Below are 26,168 nucleotides of genomic sequence, written 5' to 3' on the forward strand. Positions count from 1 at the left end.
AAATGGTAGCCTTGCCACATCTAATGAACAGGTTGCTTCTTCAGTACCCAGTTATTGGACACTATAGGCCCCGAAGTTCTGTTCCCTCTTTCACCTGCATAAAGAAAGGAAGAAGAGTATACTTGCTAGCCAGTTGCTTGAGCTTTAATGGAAGGTCATAGAGTCCAATCTGTAAGTGCCTTTTAACCAAATGTCTTGAGTTTGAATATGCTCCACGTCTTAGATGCTTTTCTTAATTTTGAAAGAAGATAATATGGCAGATTTGCACAGGGTTTACATTGATTAGTACAGTAAGTGGAATAGAATAGTCTGGAAGGTAGCGAGTGCTCCACAGTGTTGCCTTTCACACTTGGGACCAGTCATTTTTCTCTATTTTGTTGTTTCTGTGTTTTTTCTATTTTTGTGTCCTTTCTGGGCACAGTAGTAACTATACGTCTTATGTGTACATGAGTGTGTCAGATGTCTGTCACTTGGATGGCCTATGATAATCTGGCTTTGGGCATGACCCGTTCTCCTTCAAGTCCGCCCTGCCGGCAGTGAATCTTAGTAGAGGAACATTGAGTTCTCTCACTGTGCTTTCTCGCTTCGTTTGAGCATTACAAGGTGTGCCGCTGTCCCATCAGCTCATCCCTTTCCTGTCCCAAGGTTTTATTCCCTGGAGAGTTCCTAATCTCCATGAACTCATTGAGAAAGAAGGTCAAAGAACAGTGGGACAAGTCTTGAGGATTTTATGGATGCTAAAACTGATTAGACACAACTGATACGGCTTGTGGTTTGTTTTTCTCTTGCCACATTGAATTTCCCACTAGCTGTTCTCCTGAGCTGCAGTTTGCCTTCTGACTGTTGACTCCTTGCAGTTTTCCAGATTGTCATTAAAACAAATCCTCCTAGACATCCTGCACTTCTTTTCAAGATATCATTTGTAATTTTTAAAACTTTTGTTACACAGAATACTGAAAAGTCTTTCCTTTCGTAACCTTCTAATGACCTTTAGAATAAAACCAAAAAAAACCCCCAAAAAAACCCAGCAAAGAACCATTGAGGAGTTTCCCAATAAAAATTACACACATATATATATATATATACATATATATACATATACATATATATATACATATACATATATACACACATACATACACACGCATATATGTATATATGCATGTATGTATATATGTATGTATTTTTCCTCTTTCTTCCTTCTAAAGCAAATCAGTGCTGTCCGATGAGACTGCTCATGGAAGGCTGCCAGTGTGGACCATTTGGTAAGGCTCCCTGCGGTCACATGACTGGAGGACTTGCGATGTGGCAGGGACAACTGGGAAATGTTAGCTAGCTGGATTGAAATCTGGGAGCCATATGTGGACAGAACAGCAGAGTTGTAGACTAGTCACTTCAAAGCATGGTCAGATTTTTCCTTCTGTTAGGTTTCTTTTGTTTCAACTTTTAAGTATTTTTATTTCACTTGCATTTATTTGCATTTAGTTTGATATGTGCATATACTTACACCTTAGAAATTAGAGGGAACAGCACATTCTTTCTAGATTAGAAATCTCAGGCATTTTATTTGAGAATGAATAGGATACCCCTGATATTCACTCAGGAACTGGTTTTATCCTTTATGTTGTTAAAATTTTTTTAAATGGTACACATTTAAAAAGTGTGAGAGAATTTAGGAAAAGAGAAAAGTTTGGAGACCATGAGCTCGAGGCCTGTCGGTATACTTGTAGAGATGTTCTTGAAGGGGCATAGGTCTGCTGAAAAGGTGTCGTGTTGACAAGACCAGAGCTTTGCAGGAAGGGTTGTTAATGGGGTGTGGAGATGTATCAGTGACTAGAGTGCTTTTTACACACACGAAGACCAGAGTTCATACCCTATTTTTGACTCGCATCAAAAGCTGGGTTCAGCAGAGCCCACTTGTACCCCAGTGCTTGGGATTTGGTGGTCAGCAAGTGTATGTAGTCAATTAGTGAACTCTGGGCTCAGCCAGAGACCTTATCTGAGAAATACATAGAGGACAGTTTCAAGGAAATTCACAATACTGACCTCTTGTCTACACACACACACACACACACACACACACACACACACACACACACACACACCCCTATCCCTATGAATAGGTGTTGCTGATGTCCAGAATTGTCAGCTGCTTCACTTTTGGAGCCACAGGCCTGCCTACTCTTGATGTCCTGCTAGCATCTCCTGAAGGCAGAACTCAGCAGAAAGCTAGCCCCCAGCAAGGAGCTAAGTAATGAAATGCCATTTCCAGAATCCCATCCCTAAATACAGAATGGTGTATATACGGAGGTAGCTGGAACTAAGACATGGGTAAACTATGCGTACCAGTATGCTTTGAGGGTGTGTATTTATTTATGTTATTGTTGACTTTTGGTTTTAGTTTTTGAGACTGAATCTTGGCAGCATCCGTGAGTGGGCCTGGTACTTGCCATTTAGCTAAAGTGGGCCTCAAATTCCTGGGAAGTCTTCTGTTTCAGTCACCTGAGTGCTGGGTTTATAGATGTGAGCCACAATGCCTGGCAAGTAACAGTATATCTAGTTAGAAGCATGCAAAGATGAAAAAGTTAAATAGATGTATGCATATCTGGTTTTTGGTTGTTGACATGAATTTTTATCATACATATTGTTCAGTACTTGGATTTTTTTTCTCATTGATGTAGAAACTTGGGTTCTGTTGATTTAAAAAATGTCATAATTCTCTTTTTATGGCTGTAGAATATTTCATTTTCTGAAATCTTTCATGATCTATTTTATTTTTTGATGCCCACTATAGATGACCATTCAGGTTGCTTCCTGTATTTTGCAAATGCAAAAAAATACTTAAATGTAATACATATATATTTAAACATATGTATATGAAAAATATGTAAAGATATAAAATGTTATACACTTGACATTTTTATTTATTTTGTAAAGTTATGGGGATAGAGCTAGTTCTTAATTTTTAAATTGGAGATTCTTAAGAACCTGATGAATAGTAAATAGGCCCTCACCTTAGAAAAATACGTGTCATTATTACTTTTTTTTTTGCCAACTGTCAAAGGCTTACTAATCCTGTAACCCAGTTATTGACCCAGATTAAAAATCTCTGGTATAAAAATAATAACTGCACATGGTTCAAAGTTTTCCTTTATTGGTAATATTTATTTTCTAATTTTCCTCAAATGAAAATGTATTGTATTTTTATACACTACACACACGCTTCATTTTTCATGGGATGTTTGATTAGGCTTTTTGACCATATTTATGAGATGATTCATGGGAGCATTGTTGTGTGAGATAACAAGCACATCACTTGTCCTTACACCACAAGCCAAGCATCAGTTAATGCGTATTTTGTTCATGACTCGGTGTTTGGTTCTTAGCTTATTAGAAATGCTGAAAACATAGGCTAGATTACATGATAGAGCCAGCATACTCACAGACAAGGACCCAAATCCAAACTACGGCAGAAGAACAGGTTTTGAGAACTGCATGGAAGTTCCAGGTGTATAGAGATTCTAGCTGGGCCTGTGGTGATAGGAAGAGAGGTGGATATGATATTTAATCAGGAAAGTGTCAGAGAAGGAAAACCCAGTCGAGACAGAGAACTTGTTGACATAGATGCTGTCCAACCATAGAGACAAGCTGGAGCCCACAGCGAAGCCCTCAGTGAACCGAAGATCCCCATTTGGGACAAATGTGTTTCTAAACTGTCAGCTGACATGGGTATATTCTGGCCGTTTATCCATGCCGCTGATTATTAATGTATGGTAGCTAAACAACAAATGTGTAAATGAATGTAATTTTTCAATGGAAGACTTCCGCCACCCCTTTCCAGAAGATAGTTGTAAATTTGGTGTGATGTGCTTTATATACACACACTCAACTCTGCACACACACACACACACACACACACACACACACACACACACACACACACCCCTTTGCTTTCAAACAGAACATTTTCCTATTGTACATGCTGTTCTCCTTTCAACTTGTCAAACTAGGAGAGCATGTCTTTTCCATGGAGATATGGCCTGTTCTTTGTAATGGCCTCATGCTGCTCTGGGAGTATAGGTATGAAAATTTGCAATTACATTTGCTGTTGACATTTCTTAGGTTGTTTCTGATGTTCATTTCCCTGATCCGTTTTGCCCCGTTGTGAGAGGATTTCATTCTCTCCATAGATAAGCCCTGGGTGGCCTAGTGACAGTTTGGAAGTATCACTCGCTACGGGAACGTTCCTGGCTTCAGTGTTGTTCAGTAATGGTCAAAGGCAGGCAGACTCTTCTGTCCGGTGGTCTGAAGTCCGCGGAGCTGCTTCTGGTACAGAACTCTAATTTGACATGGCAAAGATGAACTCTTGTCACTTTCTATTAAATATGTTACCAGGCTGAGAGCAGTGATATGTGAGATGCATTTGTGATTCTTTAAGGAATCATAAGATGTAGTGCTTTAAAACCCTCACTGATTACCTTCAGGCTTCTTTTGATAAAAGACTGTATCAGGAAAACACATATGGTAGCGTCTCAGAGTCCATTATCTTTGAAAGAGCTTCTGATTGGCTGGTCGCTCAGGTAGGAGACTGCGTGGTGATGGGTGTGCAGGGCAGGTTGGACCATGAGTCTAACCCTACCTCCAGTGTGCCTGGCACTGAGACCTCACTTTCTGTTTTTAATAAGAACAGTGGTAGTTTTGTTTCATGAGCATATTATGCAAAGCCAAGGTGAACTGGCATGAAATATGAGAAACAGTATTTTGAAAATCTTGTTATTTGTAAGATAGGGCTAATTCCAGTGCTCAGAATATTTGTGTGTTTGGGGTACATTTATGATCTTATGCCCTTTTATGAAGACACAAGCCATAACGATCTGGTAAGGCAAAAGGTTGAGAGAGCAACAAAAATGTTTTCAACTACATTCTATCTATAGGACATCAGAGTTTTATTTCTGACCAATATTAGTTAAGTCATATTCCTTAGTGTTTATGAACCAAAGGATATGAGCGAATGAAATTAATAGATACAAGGAGACAAAAATGGACAGTTTTTTTTTTAAAAATGTTACTACTTAGGGGAATTCAAATTAAAATCTACCTCACATTTATATGATGTGTTTGTGTTTATTGTTTACATTTAGTCTCCTAACTTAATTGATTGCTTGGGTTTTTATTTAGCTTTCTTAAGATTGCTGTTACATTTTGTTTATTTTGTTGGTAGTACATTAGTTATTTACCTTACAATTCCAATTCATTTACATCTTATGTACTTAAGATAGGGACCCAAACAAAAGTGTGCTCAGTTCTAACCTCTCTGTACAGCACAGTGAACTGTCCAGTTAGAGCCTCGACTCTGAAGCTGTAGGGCTTAGCTGATTATTGAGCGTGCTTTTACACGCTCATGTACATTTTATGTACTTACCCATTATATAAATAAAAACACGACAGAGTTGAGACTACAGAAACTGTTAGCTTTGTATCACTTTCATGACTCATGTGTCCTTTTATCTGATTTAATCCTCCCTAATCACCTGATTACCCCTTCTTTGTTTTCATACGGAATGGGAAAGTAGCCCCACACTTAGAGGTGTTTACGTTATAGGCTACATATGAGGGAGAGCATCCGTTTTTTTTCTTCTTTCTGAATTTGGGTGACTTTGTTTAATACTATACATTCTAAGTCCATCTATTTGTTTGCAAATTTTGTGATTTCATTTTTTTCTTTATACCTGAGTAATAGTCAGTTTTGTTTTTATTTGGCATTTATTTTAGTTGAAATAGAATTTTATTACTTTCTCCCTTCTTTTTCCTTCCTTCAGCTCCTCATAGCTGCCGACCCTGGAGCTCCTCCTGGCCCCTCCCCACACTCTCACATCAAAAACCTTATTTTCTTCATTAATTTTTATTCTCTATTCATCTGCTGATAGATGTCTGTCTGTTATGTTTCCTGGCTGTAGTAAATAAAGAAGTGCAGTATCTGTGTGGAAGGAAATACAGTTCTCTGGGCACACCCCCAGGAGTGGAATAACCGGATCATATGGCAGTTCTAGTTTTAACTTTTTGAGGAACCTCCAAACTGAGATCCATAATGGCTTATTAATTGGCATCCCAAACAGCAGTGAGTAGGGTCTCTTGCCCCTGCATCCTCCCCATCATCTGTTGTGAGATTTCTTGATGATAGCATTATGGCTGGTGAGATGAGCTCTTGAAGTAGTTTTGATTTGTATTTTCCTGATGACTATAGATGTTGAACACTTTAAAAATAGTTATTGGCCTTTTGTCTTTCTTTCTTTAAAAACTGTCTGTTCATTTCATTAGACCATTTGTTGGCTGGCAATTTTAGTTCTTTGGCATTTAATTTCTGCAGGTTTTTTTGTTTGTTTGTTTTGTTTTTGTGTTTGTTTTTGTACAGTCTGGATGTTAGCCCCGATCTGAAGTGTCGCTGAAAGATTCCAGCCCCTCTTCCTATGGGCTGTTTGCTGTACTGATGGTTTCATTTTAACTTCATGTAGTCCCAGTCTGTGATACTTGGGGCTCATTCCTTTGCTAATAAAGTTCTATTCAGAAACTTCTTGCCTACCCCAGTGTCTTGAAGAATATTCCCCATGTTTCTCGTAGACGTTTCAACCTTTTTGTTTTTAAATTAAGTCTCAAAGTGTTCCTTGATCTGGTTCCTGCTTACTCATCAGGTCACATCTCTCTTACAACCTTTATTCTTTCCCTCCCACTATGTGGAAACTCTCTTAAGTGTGTCATACTTAATCTTCTCTATTGGTTTGTAATTGCCAAAACTAAGAGATTATCCCTCTAAGCCAAACCAGAATTATAAGCCTTCCCCTTTGAAATACAAAGGAACCTGACTTTGTTCTCCAGTGTGGTGCCAAACAATGGCCTGTATGTTTTCACTGAGTGAGGTACCCCTTAAGTCATCTAGCACTCCAAAACCTACACATCTGTATTTGGAACCTGACCAGGTAGCTGACATCTGCCAGGGGACTGCTGGGAAAGAGCACCAGTGTTCACCTCTTCCTCCCTGACCAGCCTAACAGGATGCTAGTCTGTCACAGGTGCTTTAGATCACTAGTCTGGGCTCAGTGGAGAGTCCAGGTAAACTTCCCTTCGTTTCTCCAGCTCTGAGAAGAGCAGCCTTTTTTTCCCCTCTGTTTTCCTGAATACAGCTTTAACTACAACAGAAGGATCACAAGCATTTGTGTAGAGTTTTGCCTCGAAACAGCCATGGTCCATTGATGTGGCTGTGGAGGGAGAATGAGTGATTGGATGGTGAAGTCTGAGAATTCTCCTCAGCAGAGGCCTCCCCAGAGATCTTCCTCTGTCTAGATCAAGCTTGCAATTACCCAGCTTGTTCCAGAAGTTTCCTGCTGAAATCAAGCCAGGACACCTATAATGCTTTTGCAGTAATTGCCATGCATACTGCATGGTCACTTCCTCCTGGGTGTTAGAGGGTTGGGGGAGACGCAGGGAGGGAACCGGTTGCCAGTGCTCTGCACTGAGGAAGCTCCTCTGGGCAGCCTTCCCTGGCCTCTGCAGACTGGTCTAAAGCTCACCCTCCAAAGTTCCCACAGTCCAATGTCCACTTATCTCCAAGAGCAGGCTCTGCTCTCATCACCTGCTGACTGACTGTCTCCCGTTGGAGGAAGCTCCTCAAGGCTGGGTTCTGTTTCAATCCTCGTGTGGTTACAAGTGTATTCTCTTCTCGGTTGTACATAGGATATCCACAAAGGTACTTTCTGAGGAGTAAGTTTAATTTTGTTTAGTATAAGCCTAAACACATAGTGTTTTTGTGTGGCGTGTCTCTGGCTGTTTTGGTATAGTGAAAATGATGCTAGATCAACTGTTGGTGAGAGTGTCTTCAGGGTAAGAGCAGACTGCTCAACAGCCAACAGGTACCACTATTTCTGTACTCACTATTTTAAGTGACTTCAGGCACTAACCAGTTTAATCCTCTCAAAACCCTTTTTAGGCACGTAATCACTAGCTTACTTTATGGATGAGAAAACAGAGGCAAAGAAGTCTTAACTAGTCCTGGGTTCATGTTGCTAATGCTTTTGCTTCATTCTGCTTAAAAGGAATGCAATTTAAATATTCTTTCATGAAGTGCTGTGGCTTGGTGATATCAATGAGGATCTAGACACACTAGTTAAAAGCACACTAAATATCAGCAGAAACACAGGAAAATAACTAAACTGTTTAATTTAAAAAGGCATAGAAGGAACATTGAAGTGATATGTTTACATGGAATCATTCATCTCCATAACCAGTCATCAGGACTGAGAGACCAAACCAAAGAGGTTGTGCTTACAAAGCCATGGGTAAGAGATTTTACACAGCTGTAGTTTTGATCTCCAAGGAAGGAGTGAGCTTCCTGGCCTCAGGGACTTGAGGAGCTCAGGGAGCCTCATGGGCTACCTACTGCTCTTGGAGGAGAGGTTTTGCTCCATTTTGTTTGTGCATCTTAGGTCAGGAAGAAACCAGCCGGCTTCTGCTGGAAACAGTGGAGCTGGCTGTTATCCTCACTCATCGATGCTGGTGGAGCAGACCAATGGAGCAGCCCCGATGTTGGCAACTCTTTCCCGTCCTCCTCCCTTCGTTCTCCTCCCAGAGCTGTTCTGTGAGACCTTAACAGGAAGGCAGTTAGTGAATGACTAGAGCAGGAAAGACATTCTTAGTGTCAGTCTACTGATGAGTGTGTGTGTGTGTGTGTGTGCGCGCGCGCGCGCGCGCGCGCGCACATGTGCACGTACACACCCATCATGTGTGGGGAATGCGCGTGCCTGGCGTGCACCTAGAGGTGGAAGGAGAACTCTGGTATCCCTCAACGCCCTTTAAGTAGGTGCCTGGAACTGAACTTTGGTCACCAGGTGTGCACAGAATGCTTTTAATGGCTGAGCCGCTTCTCTGGTCACGGACCTATGGAGCACCAAGACACAAACGTTGATCCCTGAAGTGGTGAGAAGCAAATCCAAGACAGTTACGGTGGCATCTTCTCACACACCCATTTAGTCTCCTAATCACTATGTAAAAGGAGTACTTGGAAAACTTGAAGAAAGAATAACACAAAAATGATGAAGAACTTCAAATCACTTAGCATTTTAAATGAGGAAAAACATTGCTTGGTAATATGTATGGGGGAAACGTACTACAAGGAAAGTATTTAATGTTTTTTTAAATTCGTTTTAGATAAGATGGGAAAAAAACATCACACTGGGGGAGCCGCCAGGATTCTTACACTCTTGGTGGTGGTGAGTACCATTTTATTTTATTCCCTGATTGATACTGCCTTCCAGTGAGGTCTATGACCCCTACTCCTGTTTGATTTTCATTTTCTAAAATTGTCAACTAAAAGGTAGTATTTGAAAACAAAAACAAAACTTCAAGACCAACATCCTTGTGTTGACTTAAAGATATTACTGTTGAATAAAAATGGAATTGGAGCTGGTTTGTGGAATTCCATTCATAGACAGCATATCCTTCCGTGGAGGTGGGAGGGAGGGGAGGCAAGATATCTGCGTTTATTCTTACAAGGGAACTAATCTCATCACAAGGGTCCTACCCTCAAGATGTCAGCTAAATGTGATTATTTTCCAGAGACTACTCAAAGTACCCTCACACAGGGAGTCAGGACTTCCCCGTCTGAACTTGGAGAAGGTACAATTCATTCCATAGCAGTCTCCTTTTTTGTGTCTCTGTGGCAGATGAGGACAGCACGTTTCCTTGGCTCTTAGCTTACTCACCAGCTCTAAGATTGCTTCCTGTAGAGAGGGCTGCAGGCTGTCAGGAGACTAAATTAGTGCACCGGGGTTGCTGGGCTGGCCCTCAGTTTGTTCTTTGAACTCCCTTCTCTTGGGAACAGTGCAGGCAGGAGATGGTGATCTGACTGACATATCAACACTAGGCTAGTCACATCTTACAGATAGTCGCTCATAGAACAAAGAATGAACACAAAGGGAATGGATGAGTTACAGTGATCGGGTACTGAAATGAATTTGTCTTTTCTTGAGATGGAAGAACATATTCATAAGAACCTGTTTCTTGATATAATGATCATCAGGTATTGAACTGTTCAAAGAGATTTTTTTAAAATTTTTACCTTGAGGAAATGCCTTTTATACTTTTACATTTCTTTGTATTTCTATTATATAATGGAAGCTATTTTTAGAAAGTTTTATTTACTCGTGAGGCTTTGAGCAAACATCTTTTTGCAAACCTAGTAAAATGTGTTTGTTGCTTATTGTCAACAAACTCAGTAAATGTATTCATTGAGTGCCAGGCAATACATTTGATACTCTGGATACATCAGTAAAGAAAGCATACATATTCCTATTGATTATGAAAACATACCTTCTTATTGATTACAGTCTTTGGGAAAAGTACATAGTTCAATGGGCAACAAGAAATAAGTGTCTTATTGGGCATATGCAGGTTACTTGATAGACATACACTCTATACATCAACTGGAGGAGTTGCTGTTGAAGCCAAGGCCTTGAGTAGATATAAAGGGATAACCAAAGAGGTGTGGAGAAATAGAAAAGGGAAACGTTTTAATAAACCATACTATGGCAAGGATCTAGAGGTCAAGGGAAGAAAAGAATGGTTTACAGGAAGAGGTGAAAGCAGTTCAGCATATTGGGAATCGATGTGATCGTGTGATTGGAGACCGGGGAGTTTGCATATGTTATAAAGACAAGGCAGGTACATTTTTAAGTAGGAAAGTAATCGTGTTAGTAGCATGTTCCTCACGCATCTTCATAACATCTCTCTAGCTCCTTAAAGTAGAGAACGGATGGAGCTAGATTAAGTCCAGAAGCAGCAAAGCACTGAGAGACATAGTGTGGGGCAGAGTAGAGTGGGTGTGTGAGACAGGGCACGAGCTAGAGAGCAACTCACATGGAGGGATGTGGCCAGTGAGGCATAGGCCGGTTTGCTCAAGTGCAGTGTCTCAGGCATGCTGAAGGTACAGGATTCCAACAGGACATGTTGAGTGAGGTAGCTGTAGGGTCTGCTGTTCAAAGGAGAGGAAGAGGAGTGAATGATGTTCCTTATGAATAAAGGATGCTGGGGCTGCTCAGTGGTTAGGAACACTGACTACGCTTCCAGACTCCCTGGGTTCAACCCCCAGCACCTACACGGGAGCTAACAGTGGCCTCTAACTCCTGTTCCAAGGGGGAACTGATGCTTGGAAAACACCAATACATATACAATAAAAAGAAGTTTCAAAAACTTTGTTTTGCTGGGTGGCACTTCTTTTTTTTTTTTTTTTTGTGGCACATACCTTTAATCCCAGCACTAAGGAGGCAGAGGCAGGCAGATCTCTGTAAGTTCAAGGCCAGCCTGGTCTACAGAGTCAATTCCAGGACAGTTAGGGCTGTTACACAGAGAAGCCCTGTCTTGAAAAACAAAACAAAAAAATGAGAGAGCGAGAGAGCGCATGCGTGCGCGCGCGGTGCTCATTGTACAGAAACTGGCATCTTTAGTTAACATTTAAGGACAGAGAGGAAGAGGAGGCTATGAAGAAGATAAAGTCCCTCAAAAGGTAGACGGAAAACCTGTAAGGTTTGTGACAGAAAAGCCAAAATAAGACTTTTAGAACTAAAAAGCCAGCTTGCTGGATCATTAGTGGCGGAGAGGCAGAGTAGTGAGGGTGCATGTGTCCTCTTGGAAGCCGGTGAGCAGTCACTAGTGACTGACTGTGCAAGACTGGTCGGGAGGGCAGCCAGCGGGTACTGGATTGAGACATGACAGGGCTTGGGAAGTGGCCAGTGGTAGATACACTGAGTCCGTTCCAAAGCTTCAGCTGTGGTGAGAGGGAAGGGCGCCCCCTGGAAGAGTATGTCGCCCTGACTGGGATCCCCTCATTGCACAGGGAGGGGTGGCCGTAGTTCTGGGGCTTACACAGAGGAGTGGTGGAGGAGCAGAGGTTGCTACTACAAAGGGGGTAATTAGAGGTGGAGGTCGGAGAAGAGTGTGTGATTGTACGAGCCTTAAGGGAAGTCCATCTCTGCTGCTAGGCCATGAGAGAAGGTGCCAGGCTGTGTGTAGGTTTAGGATGGGCATCCAGTTCTCGTTCCCATGGCTTGTTTTCTCTGCAGAGGATGACAAGAGGCCTATGAGGAGGGTGCTGAGGGCAGTGATTGTGGTAGTATATTTTTAGAAGGGATCATTTGAAGTATTTATGTATAGACCAAAGGGGAAGAGAAAAGAGGGAGGGAGGGAAGGGAAGAGAGAGAGAGAGAATATTGAAAGATTAGAAACACACAAAACCTTGCTAGAAACTGTTCAGGGCCAAGTTAATATTGGTGTATGTAAAGTCATTTCCACACAGAGAGTAGCACTTTTGTAGCAGCAATCAGTAGAACAGACATTTGGATGAACTGGATTAGCTGGGGGTCTCAGTGTCTCTATCTGCGTCTGCATCTCTATCAGAAGCATTACCTGTTGCCTTGGCCACTCATTTTCAACATCTTCTTTAAAGGAAGGAAACAGAAGGCCTCTTGTAATGCCTGGCATAGGGTCCCTTGCATATTATTAATCATCATCTTTTTAGCTTCTCCATGGAAGCACGTCTCCCTCGAAGTTCTGTGGTCCTTGAGCCACACTCAGTCAGTCGTGGTTGATGGTTTCCCACTTGTCTCTCTCACAGCACAAACAGATGCAGGCCTTTGTTTGAACATGGTTCCTGTGCTTGGACCAACTGTTCACGACAGTTGAGCATGGTCATTGTGCTGTTTGCTGAGGCTTAAGACTAGTCTCTTGTATGTTGTTAACAATCAAAATTGCAATTGGATAATTTATGGATTTAAGGTATTTAGATCTAGACTGTCCTTTTTTCTAGTCGTGGGATTGAGCTCAGGGTATTGTGCAGACTAGGCGAGTACTCCACCCCTGTATCTGCAGCCCTAAATTCTTAGCTGCCTTCAGAGGTCATCAAGTCCTCTCACCTATGACATCTTTCTAGGTGTGCTTACGCTTATGAATATAAAGTGGCATACAAATCATCATAGACATCTGTTCATATTGGACAAGTGGGCTAGAAGAGTGAGGGTTTCTAGGTGCTCTCTTACTTCATTTCTTGTGCCTGTTTAATTTTACCCTTCTTCAGTAAGTTAACCTAAATCTACAGCATGGTGGTCGATAATAACTTCCTGCATGCTTTGGCCTTTTTTGTACTAGACTTTAGCTTTCTACATCAGCTATCAGAAGGTATAGCTCTTAAACCTGCCATTGTTTATTTATTTATTTTTTTCTGTCACTCAGAGATTCAGAAGAACACCTTGGCTTTGAACTTTTAAGTAACTTAATTTGGAGATATCCAATTAATACTAATTGGCATATAAATATTTTAGACTAACTGCTGAACTTAAAATGCAGCATATACATTATTTAAAATTTTTTTTTTAGTTTTTTCCCCATAAAACTATCAACATGTTCTTTTCAGCATTTGCTTCATATATGTGAGTCATTGATGCTTAATAATGTTGAAGTCAAGGAGTCTTCTGAGGACTGACAAAAAGCTGTGAATCTGTTCCTTCAGAAAAATGCCAGATTCATAAGCCTTCCTGATCATTTTGTAAAGTGAAACTTTTACTGAGAGCTGAATTCAAATCCAGCAGATGCATGACTCTCTTATCTTAGGAGTTTAGACCTGGGCTTTGTAGGCTGTGGTCTGCTGAAGGAAGCAGGCCTGTATTAGTGCTTACCTCTGATGGAAATGCTGGTGCTGTTGGAGTCACATATTTGAGTAATTATAGCTCTGCTCACTTGTGTAGCTCAACTAAGACTAACCAGTGGACCAGTTGTAATTTTATAACTTTCTGTCACTTGAAAAAAAAAAAAAAGATTTGAAATTGGAATTTTGTTTTTGTTGTTGTTGTTTAAGCCTATTTACCAAAAACTTATGAAATTCAAACTACACTCCCCTCAGGAAGATCAGTAGTTGGCTAGATAACCAGGTCACACAAAGTCTAATGGAGCATGTGTTGTGGTTACAATGTAAGTACGGGAGCAGCACTCATCAGTGGGAAGAGTGAGAAAGGGCATTGCCGAGGAAGCAAAGTGGAGCCGACTGAAAGTCAGATGAGAAGAAGCATCAAGGGCCAAGAGGAGTTACTGCAGATCTCAGAGGGGCTGACCGTGCACTCAAGGAGTAACAGGGAGTCTGAACCACTCGCTGGCGAGGATGCAGTACTAGGAAAAGACAGTCTGCACCGCTAGGAAACAAGGCAGTGGCCAGATTAGGAAGTTGTGGAGTCTGTGGATGATTTTGGACTTACTGCCCCGACATTTTAAACCAAGTACATGTCATGATTACTTTTGTGCTTTTAGACAAGTACTGGGTATCAACATAGAGACAGATTCAAGAAGGTTGAGAACAGGTAGAGATTAGTTATAGGGGGCTTGTAATTATTTAGCTGAAAAGTGATAAGGAGAGAGATCTCAGATAACAATGTGTCTTATCATTTTGAGGTGAACAAAGGGTTTCCCGTTTTGGATTTGAGTGGTGGGATGGACAGTGATGACATTGACTAGGTAAAGTACAGAGAGGGCGTTGGCCTTTAGATAAAGGAACATGCATTAGCTGGCACGGGTTAAATTTTGAGATGCCCCATACAAAGTGAGAGATCTGGGTCTGCAGCTCTAAGATAGCTACAGAACCATTGGGGACTTTGCAGCATAGACCACAGTCCAGGTAGAGTGTTCAGAGATGAAGTTACTCAGTAGAACAAAAAGTCCAAGACTTGGGGTCAGATGGGTGAAGAGATGGCTGGCAGTCGTTGGGTACCTTTAGAGGGACATCTTGAAACTGGACCCTTCTCTTTTGCTCAGCATCTTTATCTTCTCCTCCCTGTCCTGGCTGCCTTGCAACAAGCAGCTGTCTCTTACTGTGATGGACATCTGCCTTACCATAGAACCACAGAGCCCACCGGCCACTGTTCGAGACTTCTGAAACCAGATCCTAAGCAAGTCCTTCCACTTTAAATTGATATATTTTGGTACAGTAATGAAGAGCATCTTAACTCATGGTGAGATGAGATCTAGAAGATCACTGTAGTTAATGTTTTCAGCTAGAGTGTTACCCTGAGTAGTTGAAGAATGTGATGGCATGTGTAATGTTTCCAGAGTTAACACAGAACACGACCTAAGCATGAAAAGTCAATGGAAAGTATAGGAGAGGTGGAGTAGTGGGCTATATGAAATGCACACGCGCACACACACACGCACATGCACACATACACGCACACACACAGTACAGGAGAAATGAGAGCCAGTGGCCTTGGGGAGGCCTTGGGGAGGCGAGGAGTTTACCCTTGAGAGGGAAGCACATGGTCTGAGCCTTCAGTCTCTCTTTTCACTGATCTCCCCATCACTTGCTGTTCGTCCTGTTTGTCCCACAGCAGAACACGGCATACCCAGCCTGTCTGTTACCTTCCTCTGGAGCAAATACCCCTGCAAGATTTATTTCCTGTTTGTACTCATGAGTCATGTACCCACTTCTTCCATTCATTTTAAAAATAAAAATTCCCAGAAACTTCTTTCTTCTGAGGTAAGGATCTTTTTAAACACATAGAATTTGAAAACACAGGCTTAAAAAAAAGCTGCCATTTGATGACTTAATTAAAAAACTATGCATTTTAATTTAATAACAAAAATATAAACTACCTTTTAAAATAACTTTAGGTCTATAAATTTGTAATCTTAATATATAATTGACTAATAAGATTATCATAAGAACTTAGTTTATTTCACCTGGCAGCTGGAAATCAAATCTTGCAGTATGCTAGCACTCCAGTGATTTCAGAATTTAATGAATGACATCAGATACAGCTAAAAATAGCCAAATACTTGCATGAAAACAGTAGCATTAGAATTCTTCAGCTGGCTGGCTAGAAAGGGTTGTTAGTGATTGGCTGACTGGCCCTTACCACTCTTGGTGTGCCTTCCTGGATAGTCAGTGAGTCACAACTACTTAGTCAAATTCATTTGAACTAATAAGCATCATGCAAGACAACCTGGGTAACACCTGGGACAGAAACAGGGGTGTGATGAGTGTGTAAATAGAAGAAACATGCCAGTGAGATAGAACAACAGAGTTCATTATACCATAGAGGAAAAACAGGCATTCTCTGGGAGAAAAGGAATGGGTAGAACAAGGAAAATTCACTGGAGAGAAAAACAAATGTACAAACAAAAACTAAATGATCTTCCATGAAACACAAAGAATTGGAGAGAAATGGGAGACAGATTTTATTCATTTAATGTAAACTTCTTCCTTATCGGATTAGCTCTAAGAGACTGTTAGAATAATTTGCTTTTAGTACTTTAAACATCTTAAAGTACTTTTGCATGTGTCATCATTTTGAATCCTCATAAGCCCTATGAAATAGATGGTTTTCTTCATCTTTACCAGAAGTGGAGTAACGTACCTTTTGCTTCAAGTCAGGGGAACTAGAGCTGGAGCATCTTGATTTCTAATCAGAGTTCATTTCAGTAAAGGTTAAGGATTCTTCTTTAAAACTGTTTGTTCATTATTTTTAACTATGTGCATGTGGCCATGTGTCTGTGGATGCGGGTGCTCATGGAAGGCGGAGGTGGCCGTGTGTCTGTGGATGCGGGTGCTTCTGGAAGGCGGAGGTGGCCATGTGTCCGTGGATGCGGGTGCTTGTGGAAGGCAGAGGTGTTGGTTGGGTTCCTCTGGAGCTTCGGTAGCGTCAGTTGTGATCTGGCTGCTGTGGCTGCTGGGGACTGCACTTGGGTCGTCAGCAGCAGCAGCAGCAGCAGCAGCAGCAGCAGCAGCAGCAGCAGCAGCAGCATGTGTTCCTAACTGCAAAGCCGTCTCTTCAGCCCCAGGCTAATAATTCATCTTTTTAATTGAAGTTTGTTTCATACAACATATTCTTATCATGGTTTCTCTCCTCGAACTCCTCCTGGGTCCTCCTCACCCACCCAGCTTCACGCCCCTTCTTTCTTTCTCTAGAAAACAAGCAAACAAACAAACAAGACCTAAACAATTCAGACCTTTTTAAAAGAAAGAAAAAAACCTGCAAGAAACATGCACACAAATACCCATAAAAACACAAAATCAGAAACCATAATTAGTACACAACACAATGGTGGGACACGTCTCAAACAAAGCAGAGGGAGACAAAAGGGACTTTGTCTAACAGAATACCATTTAGTTCAATTGTGTGGCCATCTCCTGCTGCGTGTGTATGGGGCCTACCCTCAAGTGTAGTTAATATACCCAACTAGATACCATTGGAGAAATCTAGTTTTTCCTTTGCAAATGTTCTCAGTTGGAGAGAGAGCCTTGGTTAGGAGGAGCCCTGTCCTCTTACACTCAGTGCTGGGAACCTGGGAACCGGGCTGGCTGGAGTTCATATGTGCATCAGTTTGGTTGTGTCTGAGAAGACTTTTCTTGGAATCACTTGTATCCTCTCTGGTCCCTCATTTCCAGCTTTATTTCAGTTTGGGTTTTCTTTAGGGATCCTGTTTCTGACTTGGTGTTTGGAACTGTTTTCATGATTTTGTTCCATTGTTTTTTCACAGACTTCATTGAGGGATTTATTTGTATAGTCGTCGTTAAGGTCCTTGCACACGTTCCTACCTGCTGTTTTGCAGTCCTTGTCTTGTCCTTCAGCTGCTCTTCATTGCTCAGGCCTACAGTAGCAGAGTCCTGGGGAAGACTGTTATCCTAGCTTTTCATGTTGTGTTTCGTGATGGTGTCTAGGCAGTGATGGCTGAGACTGTTGTAGATGTTGGTGTCTGGGCTTGGCTTGGTTGGGCGCGTATGCTCTTCCCCTTGGTTGCTGCTGCCCTCTCCGAATCTTAGAGAAGAGTGGTGGCTGTGGATTCCCTGGTAGAGAGTGCTTCTGCAGGTCAGTGGGTGTCACAGAGGAATAGAGGTGGGCTAGGAACAAAAGTCTCAGAGGGGCTGTGGGAAAGAACTAAGGGGATCTTGTCCATATCAAGATGCAGGGCCCTGGGGTGTTGGGGCTGTATTGGGAGCATCAAGTATGCTGTAGTAGGACAAAGACTATGTCTGGGGTGACAGGGATTAAAGGGCTGGGGGAGGGGGGTGTCTGTACCAAGTGTTGGAGGAGTCTCTAGTAAGTGGAGTGGAGGTTGATGGGGGCACCTGTAAGCAGGCTGCTGCAGGGGTGAGGGTGTTAACAGGGGTGGTTGAAATGGAGGACAGGAAGGAGAGTGCAAATCACCTACCCAGTCCCAGCCTGGTGTGGCTATTGGGGGATCCCATATAGAAAGTCGGGCAGGGGCGGCAGCGGTGGCGCACACCTTTAATCACTCAGGAGGCAGACGCAGGCCATATCTGTGAGTTCAAGGCCAGCGTGGTCTACAGAAAGAGTTGCTGAACAGCCAAGGCTACACAGAGAAACCCTGACTCCAAAAGAAAAAGGAAAGAGGGAGGGGAGGAAGGGTTTCTAGGTATCCTGGTGCTATCACAAAGGGATGGGATGGGCTGGAAGGGTGGAAGGGAGAGCTGAGAGGGTCCACAGAAAGGAGCAAAGCTGGACCTAACCAAAGGAGGGGAGTCCTCAGGGAAGGCAGCACGGCTATTCATTCTTTACCACAGAGCTGATTGACTGTCCTTAAGACTTGAGACATGATTCGGTATAAGTATGCCAAGATGGGAAGTTGGCATGCTATGTGCATGAAAAGGGACTCGGGGATGTTTTCTCTTAAGTTGTATCTGCATCAAGGCATCTTTGGACCACTGGCAGCTGCAGGGAAGGTGAGGGTGTGGTTACCATAGGATCCTTGGAAACAAAAGTAGAGTATGAAGATCAAAAGTAGGATAGTGATGCTTAGGGTCTTACCTGCTGTTCTTATAACAATGGATGCTGCTCACCTAGCTGGATCCGTGTAAACCTGTCCATAATCAGAGTTAGGAGTCTTGGAACATGAGCTCTCGTTGCTGTACTTATACAGAAGCAAAATAATGTAATAATTAAAAAGTGTAAGCTCAGGTCTCTCACCAAGCAACTCTATGGTCGTAGGAAAATTATCTAATTTGTCTAAGTTTAAATTAAAAATGATGATAATAATTAAGGTCAAATGCAGGATTGAGATACTTAGTATGTGGTGTTTGAATTAACAGAGACTCAATAGATGCTAACTTACCACACTTTAAAACATGAATTTATCAGTAATTCAAAAGCATTATAAGATTTTTTTTGTTTTTTTTGTTTTTGTTTTTTCGAGACAGGGTTTCTCTGTGTAGCTTTGCGCCTTTCCTGGAGCTCACTTGGTAGCCCAGGCTGGCCTTGAACTCACAGAGATCCACCTGGCTCTGCCTCCCGAGTGCTGGGATTAAAGGCATGTGCCACCAACGCCCGGCTAAGAATGTTTTAAAGATATTAAATACTCCTTACTATTGTTAAAAGTGCATGTGTGTGGAAGTCCTAAGGTGAAGAAGAGTTCAGTATGTATATTTTATGGAAAGTATCCTTGGTCTTGTGACTAAATAGTTTTGTTCAATAGAGAGTATGTCACTGTGCTCTCTGGTTGTTCAACAAATGCCTGGGACAGTTAGCTAACAAAGAGAAAAGAATGACTGACTTAACATTTTGGAGGTTGTAGCCTATGACTTACTGGCTCGTTTTCTTTCAACCTAAAGCAAGTAGCCCATCATGACTGGAGGACATGATGGAGCAACCACTTTGTCTAATGGTTTGGACACAAAAGAAAGAGAAAAAGGAAGAGTAGGATCTGATGTCTCACTGTCCCCTTCAAGGACACAGAAGATGGCTTTACTAGGCCCCAGGTTTTAAAGTCGTCCCTCACCTGTGCACACACCCTGCTCTCCACAAAATAGTTCCAAGCTGGGTTTTTAAGACACACGCCATTCCAGATCCAAACTATTACAGGAATTATGAATACCTAGCATTCATTTATATCATACTTGAACTTATAACAAAGCTTTTTTTTCCTAAAAATTTTTCCCATATGAATTTTTGTTTATTTGTCTTTCATTTTTTTAATTTCTGATTTTAGAAAGTCCACCATCTAGTTACTGTAATAAGGTCCTTCCTATCTTCTGGGCCACATGTAGCCTGTTTATTAAGCTTTTTAGATTCCTGGCCACCATTTTGTTTCTGTGTTCCCATCACATGTTAAGCTAGTTAAGTCATTCTAGAATCATGTTTTCAGGGATAGAAGTGAAAACTATTTTTGGGGAAAACCATAAATTTGGGGACTAAGTTTGTTTTTCTTTTATTTATATAGAGCAGACTTTAATAATAAATGTAGTAAATGATACAAACCCAAAGATTTTCTTACTTGGAAGTTTTACTTCTGTTAATACAGCTTTTGTTTTCATTTATAGAATTCACATTTTCTGCTTCTTTCTCAGTGATAAATACAGTGTGTACATAAATCTAAAGCATTAATCATCATGCTTATGTATACCAAAGATAATGCTCCTTAGTCTCCAGCACCTCAGGTTACAAAGTCTGTCCCCACAGAAGTCCAGCATCTTGTGCTGTTAGAGGTCTGGGAACCAAGGATCAGGTTGAGTGGTCATTGGAACAGCTTACAATAAACCCCTTCAGGAAGGACAAATTAAGTGTTTCAGTGAATCTTTCTCTGCGAGATAAACTCATTGTCACTGTTCAAGCCCATGGAATTTTTTGAATTTTAATGATTTATGAAATACAACTTTTATATTTAGGAGATTTAGCAATTGAGCAGTTATCAGTTCAACTCATCATTGCCTTAAGATTCAGTCACCTGTGTGCAATGGATGGTATGTCTCTTTTATGGGTAATATATGACATATTTAATCCAGATAAGATTTTAAATATTGCTAGAAGAAAAAGTATTTAAAATTTTTCAATTCAAGAAAGGATTCAGTAGAGAACTTCTGGCTTTAATGTCCTTACTGTGGAATAAAACCATGTCCTTTGGTCTTCCTGCAGTTTTTTTTTTCTTTTTTTTTTTTGGCATGAGTGCTAATATAGCCCTTTGTTCCCAAATATTAGGTTGATAGTCACTGTGCTGTATGACCTGTATCACTGTTGAAGCAGGATTGAGCCTTATGAGAAGATACAGTTTTGAGATGTCTTTACCTATGAGAAGATACAGTTTTGAGATGTCTTTACCACTTGTAGTTAGTAGAGCTCAACAAACATAGTTATAAAGCAGAGGATGCCTTCTTAAAACACGCATATTCTAGCTCCGAAGTTCGGCCTATCTTGTTTTTACTTTTATTTTGAAGTTTCATGATATATATCTTAGATTACTCTAGACTTAAATATAAAATACTCCTAATAAGAGCCGGGCAGTGGTGGCACATGCCTTTAATCCCAGCACTTGGGAGGCAGAGCCAGGCGGATCTCTGAGTTCCAGGCCAGCCTGGTCTACAGAGCAAGATCCAGGACAGGCACCAAAACTACACAGAGAAACCCTGTCTTGAAAAAAACAAACAAAAATACTTCTAATAAATACGGTTTCTAAATAAAACATCCTGTTTTATGAGAGTTCTTTGCCATACTTTCTCCTGGCTTTTCTCGGCCTCCTTTGGCTGTATAATCATTGACTCCATAGAATAGAGAGGATGGGAATGCATGTGTTCTAATTTGCTTCTCTGTTGCTGACCAAAAGCAACTTGAGGAGGAAAAGGATTACTTGGCATACACTTTAGGTCGCCATCAGTCCATCCCAGAAGGGCCAGAGTAAGATCCCAGTAGGAACTGAGAGCATGGAAGAATGATCCTTGCTGGCTTGCTCTCTCTGATTGGCTAAGCTACCTTCTTATTCAACTCAGGACCACCTGCCTGGTAGGACCGTCCGTCCCACATCACTCATTAATTAAGAAAATACCTCTACAGACATGCCCACAGACCAATCAAAAGGAGCAGTTCCTCCACTGAGTCTCTGTCTTCCCAGGTGACTCCAGTTTGTGTCAAGTTGACAGACTAACCAGTGTAGCTGCCCTTACCTGAGGTGCTGTGAGATAGCCTAGCGCCAGGCTTGCTGTCCTTACAACAATTTTGTGGGGCAGGCAAATGTTTTTAGATGGTGCATTTTAGTCTTTATTTGAGAAGACCATCTTTCTATAAAGTAAAATGTATAACATTAATTTTATATTTTATTAACTTGTTTATTATCTAAAGACTTCATCCTGTAAACTTTTGATTGCTCACTAAATTTGTTAGGGAAGAAATAGAACAGTGTTAATGTTATAAGATAAATATTTATGTGTGTTAATAAAAATCTTTAGTAGTTATTAGGACATATTCAGTGAAAACAATAATTGTGTAATCTGGTCTTTTCAATGTAATATTCCAAGCAAGGTGCAATGGTGTATATGACTATAATCTCAGCACTTGGAGGTGGGGACTGAAGGGTTAGCGGTTCATCGTCATCATTGCTTACCTAGAGTCTGAGGGCAGTCTAGGTTAGATGAAATGTTATGACAAAAAAATAGAGAGCAAAACAAACAAAAATAAAGTTACAGAGTGACTTTTGGGAGAGGTCTTAGGATACTTGTTAGCAAATGAAGGAAATTTGAGAATAAGAAGAAATACTGAGCTGGACAGTGGTGGCGGCGCACGCCTTTAATCCCAGCACTCGGGAGGCAGAGCCAGGCAGATCTCTGTGAGTTCCAGGCTAGCCTGGTCTACTAAGTGAGTTCCAGGAAAAGCGCAAAGCTACACAGAGAAACCCTGTCTCAAAAAAAAAAAAAAAAAAAAAAAAAAAGAAGAAGAAGAAGAAGAAGAAGAAGAAGAAGAAGAAGAAGAAGAAGAAGAAGAAGAAGAATAATACTGAGCTGCTTATCATGATGCTGTGTATAGCATTCTGTGACTGTAACTAAACCCTGCTAAACACTTTACTTTTAGGGTTTTACATTTCCTTTGGAAGATGGACATGAGTAATCATAGAATACTGTACTTCATGCACACCTTACCCATGTGGTAGTCTGGCTGTATCCCTGAACATCTATGAGTCTCATGCTTTTCATCTTGGTAGAGCTCTGGGAAAGCCACATACAGTTTTAACAGCTTTCATTCTTGTTTGAATATTGAACTTAACTTACTTTTGTCTTTATTTCCCTCTTTGTATTTCTCTTGTTGTAGGATTTTATTAAGCAGGAAAATAGATTTTCTTTTCACGTATGGAAAAAGGAATAATACATAAGACACTGAAGGTGTGGCAGAGCTTAGCCTCTCAGTTTCTTTTTGAAGGCAGTCCTACTGAAGTTATTATCTCCATCTCCAGGCCTCCAGTGTTTTCTTGTTGAGGAGAGAAAGAGCCAGACTAAGTGAGGCTTCAAAGGCCAAAGGTTCCTGGGCCCTCACACAGATTACAGTTGATATGTAATGCATCCTTACTGCACGGCAGACGTGTTTGTGTTGTATGATTTAATCTCAAAAGTCAAACCGTGTGGAAGAGGAAGTTGTTTCTGACCAGTGGAAACAAGTTCCTCTTGGTCTTTCACAGCTGGTAAGCAGCAGCAGGTGAGTCTCTGCCCTGCTCTGACTGCCATGTTCTTGACTGCTCCGGTTTGTGGATTGGAAAAGTGGAATCAAATAACGTGAAGAACTTTTGTTCAGAAGCACCCCTCTGACATCTGCTTACCATGAGTTTAACCCTTGCTCATGCTCATGTTAACTTAATAGCTGGAAGGATGACCAGGGCCTATTTTTTTTTTTTAAGGACAGCTTTTTAATTAGGACAGTTAAGGAGTTGAGATGGATTATTTTAGTTTCAAAATTATTAACCTCTTTTTGTAATTGAAGAGATTTTTTTAAAGAAAAACTTGTTCAATCAGTTCAATGTGCTGGCTAGGGTAGTAGTCTATGAACTGGACAGTAAGATTGCCTTGCAAAAAAGGAACCACTTTTTTCTTATTAATTACAGTAGGACATCATTTATATTTCTATTCTTCATGGGAAAGTTGGCTTAAATATTATTTCAGCTGATTGTCAGTCATGTGAACAGCCAATTATGAGAATGAAGGTATTCAACAACTTATTCATGAGGGTTTGATCCTCAGGACTGGACAAAACCACATTGTTTTAAAATTCTTTATCCTTTTAGGGAAATGCTTAACAGTTTGGAAAGATGTTTGGGTAAAATGCAGTTATGAATTAAGGAACTGAATTTAAATCTTTCAGAGAAATGATACCTGTCCTAAGGAAGAAAGGGTTTGTATAGAGTTAAGTGTCTTATGTTTGTTAAATTGTGATTTCTCGTCTTATCAATTAATAATTTTCTCCATGTTCCATAATTACTTTTCAGTGTGTTTTGGGATCTCTACTGTGCAGCTCCAGAGAGACGGGAAACATGTGAACACTCCAGCGAAGCGAAAGCCTTCCATGATTATGTAAGAGAACATACACTTTGAGAACCAAGTATCATTGCCCGTGTTCTTTCTGACCAGTGCTCTTAACAACACAGTGGGCCATTTAACCTTAGAAAAAGATGTTTGGTATTTGTTGAAACTTCGTCTAGAGTATAGGACTGACTCCTCTAAACTATGGAAGGTTCTTATTAAGCATATATGACTTGTAAAATCTTAGCATTGTGCACTCATGTATATATAATTTTTGTAATTGCAGTCTGTCTGCATTAATGTTTTGGAGGTGGGTGGGGGAAGTTGCTGGAGATAACCCAGGGCCTCACACATGTTAGGGAAACTCTCTACTGCTGAAATTTCAAATGTAGATTCATGAAACAGTATTTCTTTATTTTCAAAAGAAATCCATCTTAAGCTTTGTGTAAATGATAAGCTCTTTTGCACAGATTTACAAAATACTGAATTAAAAGTAAAGAATACTTTTAACCAAATCTATAGAATTCAGTGCCTCAATTGAAATTTATTTGAGTTAAAGGAAACATTAGAGAAGAGACCTAAAAATTCCAAGCAAAATAAAAATGTGATTTGTTAAAAAAGATTTCTTAAAGAAAGGGAGCAAACCCCCTTGGCTTAAGTGCGCTTTAGAAATATAAACCTAACTTTCAAAATCAGATTATATCATGGTAAAATTTCTTCAAAGAAAATTTGCATATAAGGTGGTCCTGTGAGGGGTCCCTGTGGAGCTGACCCAGAAGAAATACAATTGACGGTGGGATGGAGGAAATTCTGCCTTCCTTTTCTGACAATAGTCTCTAGTCTGGAGCCTGAAGAAATACTTGATGGCATATCCTTAACCCAACATGTTTTGGTGGCAGAGGAAAGTATCATTCTGTGCAAAAATCTTTAAAAACCAAAACTAGGTCTCAAAAGAGAAACATGCCTTGTTTTTCTTAAGGAAAAAGAAAAAAAAGGTTTAAAATCAAGAGCATTGTCCTGAACAATCATAGCCCCTAAAGTCGTGCTAAAAGAATATGCAGACTTGAGGAGTCAGTTCTTGGGTCTGTGGCAGGGCCGTGCCCTAACCGATGATAGCACATTGTACTTCTAAGCTCTGTGTGGACAGAACAGCTTCTGGGGACAAGGCCAGGGAAGGACTGCTGCTGCTGCCACAGAGGAGAAGGAGAAACAGGCAGATGATCAGGGCACAGAACAGTGTCTTTATCCCGACAGCTTGTTTTGCCTTTTTACACATGAGTGAGGACAGAGAGTGAAGCGGTGTCCAGCCATGCGGATTCCAGGGAATCGGGATGGAGTGGGAGTCTCCGTCTCTCCTGTCCCTCACACCAAGAGAGACACATGTAGGGACTCGTGGTACCATTAAGTTGTAAACCTACCCACTCATTTTAAAAACGGGATGGCACTAGAAAGAGCCAGTGCTCTGTTATTAAAGGAGTTTTAATACCTCACAGTCTACAGCTTAAGAAAATAACTAGGTTTAGAGAGATGACTCAGTCACCAAGTTTCACACACACACACACACACACACACACACACACACACACACACACACACAGTTAAAACAAGAAACCGATTCCATAGTGTTCACCATGGAGACAGTCTGGGGAGTACTGAACTCATTTAGAGACTGATTTTTAGAAACAATAGGTAGATAAAGTAAGCACCTCATATTGTCACAGCTGCTTTCATCATCTTTGTGTTCACATTGACCTGAGCATCTGTGTTTAGAACTGTTTTCTTTCTGGAAATTCATTTATTTTCTGTAACTCAATTATGTGAGCTTTAGCTCCTGATTCTTGAATAGTGCAGTTTCTGA

The 26,168-nt window shown here is 41.0% G+C and overlaps 1 protein-coding gene across 8 annotated transcripts in view; it reads left to right on the top strand.

Annotated features, from left to right (window-relative positions):
- The window catches only part of Ssbp2 (single stranded DNA binding protein 2), a 259,573-nt gene that overhangs the window by 86,138 nt on the left and 147,267 nt on the right, over positions 1-26,168 (top strand). For all 8 annotated transcript variants that reach the window (XM_076552045.1, XM_076552046.1, XM_076552047.1 and 5 more), the window contains 2 exons: positions 9,199-9,260; positions 24,277-24,361. In XM_076552045.1, the coding sequence (XP_076408160.1) occupies positions 9,199-9,260; positions 24,277-24,361 (147 nt within the window). The remainder of the gene's footprint in view (positions 1-9,198; positions 9,261-24,276; positions 24,362-26,168) is intronic.

The sequence above is a fragment of the Peromyscus maniculatus genome, chromosome 15 (assembly GCF_049852395.1).
Source record: "Peromyscus maniculatus bairdii isolate BWxNUB_F1_BW_parent chromosome 15, HU_Pman_BW_mat_3.1, whole genome shotgun sequence".
Lineage (NCBI taxonomy): Eukaryota > Metazoa > Chordata > Mammalia > Rodentia > Cricetidae > Peromyscus > Peromyscus maniculatus.